This window comes from Abramis brama, assembly GCF_963993115.1.
Source record: "Abramis brama genome assembly, chromosome: 21".
Taxonomy (NCBI): domain Eukaryota; kingdom Metazoa; phylum Chordata; class Actinopteri; order Cypriniformes; family Leuciscidae; genus Abramis; species Abramis brama.
In genome coordinates this window covers 18,268,221-18,278,940 of record NC_139983.1, presented here as the reverse complement: position 1 = coordinate 18,278,940, position 10,720 = coordinate 18,268,221, and the positions used below count along the sequence as shown (strand labels likewise).

The following is a 10,720-nucleotide window of genomic DNA, read 5'->3' as shown; positions in this document are numbered from 1 at the left end:
AGTCCGATGGATTTCAAACTTGACAGGTGTCTCGCTACGGGCACGAGTAAGTGCAGTGCCAAGTTTGACGTTGTTTGGATGAGAAATGCTAAAGATATCGTTAAATATATCATTTTTAAAAGGTTGTGGTTTAAAAATAAACATTCTGACATTAGAGGGTTGTATCGGTCAAAGAAGGCCCCAAGAAGGTTGTGGTTTAAAAATAAACATTCAGTCAGCTACACTTACTTCTGAATGTTATAGTTTGGTTCCTTCTGAATATTATAGTTTTCTTTACCAACAAACCAACAATTACTAAAAACACACACAAAAACTGATTTTGCACGGGCACTTTGTACTGCTCCCTGAATCGACGGATGTGGATGTAATTCATTGTGGATGTAATTCATATTCATTTGTGGATGTAAATTGAATCTATAAGTCAGCTATGCTGTTTACTTCTGAAAATTATATTTAATTCTGGTGCGCTTAACGTTATCGCTACTGTGTAATAGTAGCCTATGCTATTCACCAACTAAACATATCCTATTCAATGCGATCACAGTCTCTTTCACGGGCATAATTTGTAGTTGCCTATTCACAAGCTGTTTCCACAAGCATAGCGTTTTCTTAAATATCATTCTGACATAAACACTCTGTCAGCTACACTGTTTACTTCTGAATATTATAGTTTGGTTCCAGAACGTGATAAATCCGATTAAGGTTGTGGTTTAAAAATAAACATTCTGACATAAACACTCTGTCAGCTACACTCTTTACTTCTGAATATTATATTTTATTCACGGCCATCATTTGTAGCAACCTAGCCTGCTCCCTGAATTCAATGCGTTCACAGTCTCTTTCACAGGCACCAAACCAACAATTACTAAAAACACACACAAAAACTGATTTTGCACGGGCATTTTGCACTAGTATATATAAAAAGCTTTTTGCACAGAATGCGTTTTTGCGTTAAAAATGTGTGAGATTCTGCACAACGATCACATTGATCGAACGTGTCCATTAAGCACATATTAACAGACAATTATTGAAAAGCAGCACTGTGGAATGCAAAATTGCATTCTCTGTCAATGGTCCCTTACATAGTACATCACTGTGTTACTGTATATGTAAAGATTTGCACTCAGCTTTATAATTGAGTTAGCTGACACAATAATCAAATGCAAAGAGGACATTATATTGTATTCCAACATTGGTGATCTTCATTGGTGTGCAGGTAATAACAGCTCAGTTTCTATATCATCTCATACTCATAGCTTTAATAAAGTTAGTTTTGTTAGTATTATTTTGAAAGCTGGGGTTAAAAGTTCAAATCCATATTTTCTGTGATTTTTCAGAGGATGTGCTTCACCTTCACTCATTTTAAATGAGTGCATTTGTCTGTTTTTTGGAATCCATTTCATTGGGTTGCTTTTTGTTTTATCCATACACAGAATATGAATTATTAGGACTTGCCTTACTTGAACTTGTGAAGGACAACTGCAGCATTTGTGTGTGAAAAAGCAAGTTGTGACACTTGAATGCTACTCTCAAAATCTGGTCTCACATCATGCAAGCAAATTACACTTTACAAAATGCATTCAACATCAGAAAATATTGAGACCATGTAACTGACATAATTTGCCTGTATGTATCAAAATGCATAATTTACTGTATATAGTCATATTTACAGGCCAAACATTATCAGACTCAGGAATTAATTGCACAGGGAATTACGTCTAGTTCATATTCTTTTATTAAAATATTATATTGTTCATAATGTGTGTAGTAGCTAAATATACAAAAATTGATTTATCTGTTACAAGAAGTATACAAAAAAAAAAAAAACTCATGTTGTTTCTTCATCTGCATCTACACAGGGAGTTATCATGCTAGTACAGATACCATTTTAAAAAGTTTCCCTTCTCCCAAATATAAGAAAGCATCATCATTACAGAAGCAAGAGATTCATCTCTTTCAGCCCCCAGTAGTTTTACAATGTTTTTCGATTTATGTCAAAATGATTTCCTTTCTTTGATTAGAAGGACTTCCACCGCACAGCAGAAAGGATGCAGTGGATGAAGTAAAGCAATGTGGCAATATAAGAGAACACCTGAAGGAGAGAGAGGGCAAAAATTCAGTCAAACATTTAAACTTTAAACGGCTTTAAAAATCATTTTAAAAATGAAAAATGTACATTCATTTTTGGATTTGCTAAAGATCACCTTTAACAGTGTTTATAAATGATTAGTGTTCCCTCATCCTCTCCTCCCTTACCTGTAACCTTACCTCGTGGGTCAAAATGACCCGAAGCCCGAGTTTGTTGTCCAGAAAGCTTATATCACTTCATTTGGATATCTGTCCTATTTTGTAAAGCAATTTTTTGGAGATTTTTATAAATTTTATTTACCTCTAAATTACAAATATAAATTTATAAAAACGGATAGTTCCAGTCCTTGACTCTGATTGGTTGAGCCGCGTTCAAAGCCAATGTAAATTCGCCTTTACTCAACAAACATACACCTGACCCGCATTACATTAGTATTACTGCGCAACTGCCATTTGTGATTCTTTGTTGCTGCATGTGTTGCTTAGCAACCTCTTTGGAACTACATTGCTTGGCTGAGGAATAAATGTGTTATACACTGATCTATATATAGATCAGTGGTGTTATAACATATTTTTTGTTGCTGGTGTTTATTTTATGAATAAAATAAATATTAAAATGAATATTTTTATGGAGTAACCGTCGTGCCTAGCAACGCCCCTTAGCTGTTCTAAATCCACTGTAAAACACGGCTTCAAGGGACTTATTGCTTAATTAAGCACATTCTTCACATTATTACAACTTAAATACAAAATGCAATTGCAGTATTTACTATGCAAAAAACTTCTCAAAAAGTCTCACACTGGGTGTCTCTGCTGAAAAATATTATTTCATGACTCTTGCCACTAGATGGCCTTATAGCTCTATATAGAGCACATAAACTGTTCCCCCCTAAAGTCAGTTTGCTTCAGTATGCATTCAGGTATATATTTAGACATTATTAATAGTAAAGTTTTTTGCATTTTTAGTAATAATAAGAATGTAATAATTCAAGTTAGTAATGTGGACAGCAGAAAAAAAAGAAAGTAAGTAAAACCTTGAAGAATATTTATTTAAAAATGCTGTTACAGCTTCAAAAAATGCTGTCATACTTTCACCATTTATTTTGCATTTGGGTGGAGGGAGTGTTGTTCTGCATTGTTAATGTGTTCAAATCTAACCACTTCATATCTGTGTGCAGTCTGCATTGTGATTTTTATTTTAAAACAACAACAACATTGCCCCGTTATATGACCCCCCCCCCCCCCCCCCCCCCCCCCCCCCCCCCCAAATTCATTTTAAAGGGATTCCTAGTTGTGTGAGTGTGAGTGTGTGTGTGTGTGTGTTTGTATTGAACCACGAGTGAAGGATTTGTTACTATTTTTATAAAACCACATAAACTCCTCAAATTAATATTGAAAATATTTTTTTCAAAATGAAAAGAAAATTAGTTTTGGGTCAATATGACCCGAGGAGAGGATGAAGATTAACTTTATGTGAGCGCTAGATGACGTTAATCTAAATATAAAATGGGGGAAATGAGCATAAAAAACAACAACAACAACAACATATAACAACAAAGTGTGTGTATTTTGTGCTTACCACAGCTGCAATGTTGATTTGATAGTACTTAAAGAGAAAGCCCGTAAATTGTGGAAAAGTTGGCATATGCACGTTGATGGTCACAAAAGCCAGGATCACTGAGGCGCTCAGATAGAACATAACAGCAATAAGGTGATAAATAAAGTCCTGCACACAGAAGACATCATCAAAGCCAGTTTGTTTATATATATATATATATATATATATATATATATATATATACACACAGTATATATATATATATATATACACACACATATATACATATATACACACACAAAAGTGATTACTAAATAAATTCGATTAATTAATTGATTATTAAACTTTATTTTTGGTTTCCATTTTGGGGAGGGTGTTTCAGTGTTTCGGTTTAAATAAAAAGTCTACTATTAATACAATTATACAAGAAAACAAACACTATACCACTTTTGGTTTCGTTTTTTTGAATTTTCATTTTAGTGCATCACTAGTATAAATGTATTAATGTGATTTAATGTGCCAAATTAATGTGACAACTTCTAAATTAACTGGTTTCAAGTGAAAAATGTCACTTAATTTGAATATCAACCTGACAAATTACATTAACGTCGTTTTTGTGGGTTAGATAAAGTAGAAATAGATCCTTGAAATTATTCCAGATTACCACTTTTTTCCAGTGTATGTTTTAGTGTGTAACTGTGTGTGTATATTTTTTAAGGCCCCCCTCTGGACACCAAATAAAAAATGTCCTAGAGGCCCAAATGACACACATACACACACCCACAAACTCGCACTATAATCTGCTCTCTGCTCACCGCTGTAGCCCAGGCGCTGCTGTTTTTGTGCCCTCCACATGCGAAGATGATGAGCCAGAGGAAGGTCATCACAAAGCAGAAGACTGATACAAACATCACCCATCCCTGAGGGTTATTAGGAGCCACATATGTCGACGCCACCAGGATCCATACTAACCCTCCAAACACCTGTAGGACAAACACACACACACATGCAAATTCAGTATAGTAATTTGCGCATGCCCATGGTTAGTGCAACTAACCAGACTAGACCTTTCAATTTAGGACCGGTTAACACACTTATTCTTATTAACACACACGTTAATGATAAACTCACTCCACATAACTTGTACACAAGACAAACCCTGAGAGAGTCTAGAATATACTGTAAAACAAAGTCTGTAAAAGACTGTCTCTAGTCTCACATAGCCTGCGTCCAAAAACTGTAAAAACAAATAACAAAGTGTAATTGTCAAAACATTTGGTAACTAAATAGAATTTTATGAAGTTTAGTGACAACATGTTACAATGTTTACATTGTACAGTGACTGATATAGGATACAGTTTTTATTATTGCTTGACAAAAATTTCAAGATTTCAATTCCATTCTTCAATACTGACTAATTTGGATACATGTTTATTTAAAATTTTATTTAAAAAAAATAATCTCACCTAATGCTGTAAACATAGAGGGCCCAATCTGCTGGTATTATTAAAAATAACATTAAATTAAATATAATGCAGTTTTTGTTATAATAACAATTATTTAATGACATAAGTAAAAATATAATAAATATATAATATAGTGCTCAGCAAAATCTCCTCTCTAGCTATTTTTTCTATTCAATTAACATGCTATGGTCGTTAAATGGCTTTCCTGTGGTAAATGTAACGTTATGTGACATAATTGTTCTCCTGCTGTTATATTGACCTCTTTCCGTGGTTGAAAAACACTAATTGGTCGATATTATGTATACTTTCGGTAAGTTGTACTGCATCTTTAAAAAAAAAAGTAACAGATGATCGGTTCATGTGCACTTGAACTGAGGCGCTCAGCGATCTGTCACGTCACATTTACAAGCGCCAAACGTATTTTTGTCTGAATTTCGTAATAAAATTGACGGAATCTAAGAGCTGAGAATTAGTTTAATATCAAAAGTACCTCTTTGCTCCACAATTTTTCTGTGCGTGAGAAAATGGATGTGTGGCGTGAGAGCGTGTGAAAAGTGTCAATTGCGTGAGTCTCACGCTCAATGCGTGAGAGTTGGCAGCCCTGATAATATACAGCAAAATAGAGCTAGCTTTATAACTACAATAGTAATTTCTCGCTAGAAATGACATCGTAAGTGGAAAACGTTTATCAAAAATGTAGCTACATTTACACACAAAATGATGACCAGCCGCAACATTCAGACGCCATCTTTATTTTTCTAGCTCAACTGTCACAGAATGGAAAGCACAGGATTGTGGGATATCAAAGGCAACCAAGGATAGATCTATGCTGCCTTCAATAATCGATCAAAATGAAGGTATCTCAGGAGACAGGAAGTGAAATTAACATTGCATTCGGACGTGCCTTGACCTTGGTATGCGTCCTCTGAGGGCAGCATTTACCAGTTTTCGGACGCAGCCTCAGTGGAGGTGACGTCTGAGGCAGAGGGTGTGTGACTCCATCAACTCCCTAGCTTCCTAGGTCGTGAATCTGTATATTGTGGACACAAATTCAGGCACTGGTAATGACAGTAAGGATGCTGGCTCACTACACATTGGGACACTGATGACTCATTTCTGTCGACATTACATCCTCACTGTACATCACTAGGCCTACTGGCAATTATGAACTGACATTATGTTTGAGGGCAGGGCCGGCGCTAGCCATTTGGGTGCCCTAAGCACAAATGCTTGGCGATGCCCCCGCTCCCCCAACCAACAAACACCAAAGGAATAACAACCATTCCGATTTTCTTAGTTAGGTTCTCTTTACTTCCAAAATAACTGCTGCAAAGAAATAATTTTACATTAACAATGGCACCAAACATGAAAAGAAATAAATAATATAAAGGTTAAAATTATAAATACCAAAAACCACCACAATTACTAAAAACACAGATTTGGAACTGAACAATGTAAACACAGAAAGTTAAAAGTGCAAAGGTCTGATGAGGCACAATATAATAATTCTGTACATAATTTGACAACTCTGTGAATATGAAAATATACAAACACTGAGATTGTGGGGGGGGGGGGGGGGGGGTTTCTTCTAATTGCAGTTTCAAAGTTTTTTTTTTTTTAAAAAGAATCAACATGCAGGGCTAAAGCCCCGGATCTTTTGCACTACTAGCGACGCCCCTGGACAGGCATACACGCATAGGCGTAATTTGCGGGTAGGATCATGTCCCCACCACTATTTTCTAAGGTCGATATTGTCCCCACCACTTTTGAAACATCTCGCGGCACGAATGTACCAATACAAACAAACAAAACATCTCCAGTTAACCAGCAGAGCATTCATTTCATTCTTTTTTTAAATAAGAGGCGATCTAACGCTGAAATGTGTTGTTTTTTTAAATCAACTGATCAAAGTGCTCGTTGCCGCTGCGATCAGTGGCGCGGATACTATGTTTGTTTCTGGCTCGCGCACAGCCTTCACTCAGACGCGCGTTTCAATCCGTTGTGGAGACTCTCTATTCGTTCCGGTGCAATTAGAAAACAAAAAGCACAAAAAAGTGTCCCTACCTGATATACAACCACTGAAAAACATAATCGGTTTTGAAGAAAAAAAAAGAAAAAAAAACTATATGAGTGCGGATTAGAACTCAGAACCTCTGATACGCTTGGCAAAAATTCTACCCCTGGACCACTTAAATACACGCTTAATTTTCGTCGGATCAACATATAATAGGCCTCATTGAACGACCACTTAAACCCAATCAATGTACTATTTAAATCGATGGTAGTGTTATATCTGTTTTATGATTAAGCATTGCGTCCGTCCCCGCCCACCCTCCCCCATCCCATAATCGCATAATCGAACAGACCACTGGGAGGTGGGGAGGGGGGGCACCAGAGGGAGACTGGCACAGGAGATTCACCTTTTTCTCGACTAATTTGGTCTAGGCCTATATTAGTTTTGTATTGCTTTTGTATATTAACATGCTTTAGACATATTTTATTTGTTATTTATACTAGTAGCCTATTGTGAAGATTTTTCACGACCCAGATTTTTTGGTGCCCCCCCAAGCACTTGGTGCCCTACGCGCAGTGCGTGATGTGCGTGTGCGGAGCGCCGGCCCTGTTTGAGGGTACGTTTACATGACAACGATATGCTTAAAACGTAGAGTTTTAAAAAATAAGTTTTTCCTTTGAGTTTTCCACGTACAGACAACACCATCAAAATCCGTGTAAACAACAAAAACTCTAATCTGTGAAAACGATGACGTCATGCACATGCATATTACGCATTCAGTCTATAGTGTTTCATCGCCATCTAATGGCCTAGCAGCAGAATACAGCATTTTTAGGCACTGATTAGCTAGCCTACTATTAAAGTCCATATCACCGTCTGTTCGTATTGCTATTAACATTTTCTCAGACATTCAATCTGATGCAATGAGACGTTGAGACCCGTTTTCAGAGGTGGACAAAGTACACAACTTCCTTACTTGAGTGAAAGTACAGATACTACTGGTCAAATATTACTCCGTTACAAGTAAAAGTTGTAAAGACCGATTTTTACTTCAGTAAAAGTACAGAAGTACTCGTTTTTAAAAGTACTTAAGTTTCAAAAGTAAAAAGTAAATGTCAATGCATTGTTTTATTATTGTTACATTGTTGTATGAAATACTTGTAGCCTACCTTATGCCTCTGAATCTATGCCTGCCTACCCTCATATCAATATTAAATTTATTTCTAACACAGTTCCAGTGTGATTGAATGTGAGATTGCATAAGTGCATTCAGTAACGTCCACAATGGTTGTTATCTATAAGCTATAGTGTGCCCCAAAACAATGACAAAATTCGCATTTATAAGACCAAACCCAACGTTGAAAATGAAAATCAGGTTGATGTCAGAATCCACCGTCAGATTGACGTTAATCTCCAACGTTGGACAGATGTTGTATTGTGGTTGAAAATGAAAATCGGGTTGACGTCAGAAACCAACATCAGTCGGGTTCCGACGTCAACCCGACTTTCATTTCCAACCAAAATGCAACCCCTACAACCAAAATCATCCCCTGACTGAGGTTACTTTATACTCAAGGACCTTGACCTTGACAGAAATGTAGTGGAGTAAAAAGTAGCCTACAATATTTGTCTTTCAAATGTAGTGAAGATAATAAAATAATACGAGTTCAAGTAAAATACAGATACTCAAAAAGTGTAGCCTAAGTAAAGTAGGCTTACTCAAGAAAATGTACTCTGTTACTGTCCACCTCTGCCTGTTTTCCTGTTTGTTCACGTGCTCGGTTGATCTTACATTTATTCTAATTTATTGCCCCGCGCTCATCAGTATTCCATGTCCACGCTTTTTTTTTTTTTTTTTTTTATGTAGGCTATTTGGTATTTTTTAATCTCTAAAAAAAAAAAAAAATAGGCTAGCTTACATTATGTTGTCTGACAGTGACAGGCTAACTGTGCATCACTGGTCCACGTATTTATGTTTACCATATGTGAAATTATCTAAATGGCCAACTGTAACAGAGAATCAAAACAAAGAACAAAAGATGAACAAGCACGCAAACTCACCGTCTGTTTTCTCTGTGTCTCTTGCACATATCCTCCAAACAGACAGACTCATATCGCCTTTCATTTGAGCTACTGAATCTGATACATGACCTAAACTCACATTCATGCCCTTCATAGCTTCTACTGAGCTCAGACAAGAACCACAACCACAAAACAAACTCCTCTTTTTTAAACACCATTCTTTGATCCATCGTTACAGGTTAATTCTGGAGTATGGGTTCCGTAAGTGTATTGTGTGTCCCTCATTAACCTCGGTGTCAAATGCTGCTGTTGTGGAGGTGCTGGGCTGAGACCTCATGTCACCAGAAACCCGCAGTCAATTACAGTTTGTAGTAAAATATATATAAAAATAAAAAAATAATTAGAGAAATAGAATAGAATAAAATTCTAATAATTAAAATGTAATAATCGTAAAATAATTTTTATTTGAACTTCCCTTCTCCTACCGTTCCATTCTCCTATTTAATATAAATAAAACTAAATAGGCTATATAACTATATAGTATATATCAAATTTTACCTTGAACTGTAAGCTCTAGCCTAAATATATAAATATTTACGTTTCGCTTTAGCCTACTCTTTTTCCATTTCCATTACCTTCAAATGTTAAAATAGAAAGAAAAAAATGCTTCATTAAAAATAAATATAAAAATAAATAGCTAACAAAATTACAGAAATATTCTGAAAGATTATTTTAATATTTACCTATATTCATCTGATATGCTAGCTTACAATAACTGGATAAAAAAATAAAAAAATGTTCCGCATTAAATGTTCCGTTCACGCACCAGTTCGGGCAGGTAGAGGATGTCCGGTGCGGTGGTGCAGATCCGGAGTCCGCTGGGCAGGCTCGACATCTGCTGCGTGACCGCTGCCATCGTCGCGCTCCCGCTATCCTCAAGAGGAATGAATGGAGTAACGGAGCCACGGGCGCGTCTTTTCAATGTCCACTGGAGACCTGAAAAACCTGCTCTGTGTGAACACACCCTACGCGAGGAGAGCAGCGTACCTCTCCACTTTCACTGAGCGGGCTGTGATGTTGAGGAACGCGGGTTTCGTGTATGTGGGTGCAGTTTGGCAACGGGTTGAGTAATACTGAACTCAGGTCAATCAGCTCAGTTGTTCGCAAACACACAGACACACTTGACTGTGGAAGGGAAGATGTTTAGCCTACTACTTAGTGAATAAAGTTAAAAACAGTCAAAATCAGTTAACAATGTGGCAAAATTATTGCTGTATAAAACAGTTATAAAGACCGATAAGGACAAGGAGTGTCCTTTTTCTTCAAGGACATATAGTTTTCAATTATGTCGGCATCATAACTTTAAATAAACATGTATAAAAATAGGGTGAGGTCCAACATTAATCAGTAGCCTAGGCTAGGCCTTAGCCTACTGGGTGGAACACGATTCTTGATGCCCTTACGAAATATATAGCTGGGTGATTCTTAGACTATGGCCACTTTTATGTACTTTGGTCATATTTTTAAAAATACATACAATTTTGGACAAAATCCTCTTTCTTTTTCAAACTA

At 36.4% G+C, this 10,720-nt stretch overlaps 1 protein-coding gene across 1 annotated transcript; it reads right to left on the bottom strand.

Annotated features, from left to right (window-relative positions):
* Positions 1 to 1,717: 1,717 nt before the first annotated feature.
* On the bottom strand, positions 1,718 to 10,203 carry LOC311072337 (myelin and lymphocyte protein). Its single transcript, XM_084097301.1, has 4 exons — positions 9,975 to 10,203; positions 4,462 to 4,629; positions 3,668 to 3,814; positions 1,718 to 2,092 (listed from the first exon to the last, which is right to left on the bottom strand). Exons 1-4 carry the CDS (start codon positions 10,062 to 10,064, stop codon positions 2,018 to 2,020), a joined length of 480 nt encoding a protein of 159 aa, XP_083953427.1. The 5' UTR covers positions 10,065 to 10,203; the 3' UTR covers positions 1,718 to 2,017.
* Between the last annotated feature and the right edge of the window lie 517 nt (positions 10,204 to 10,720).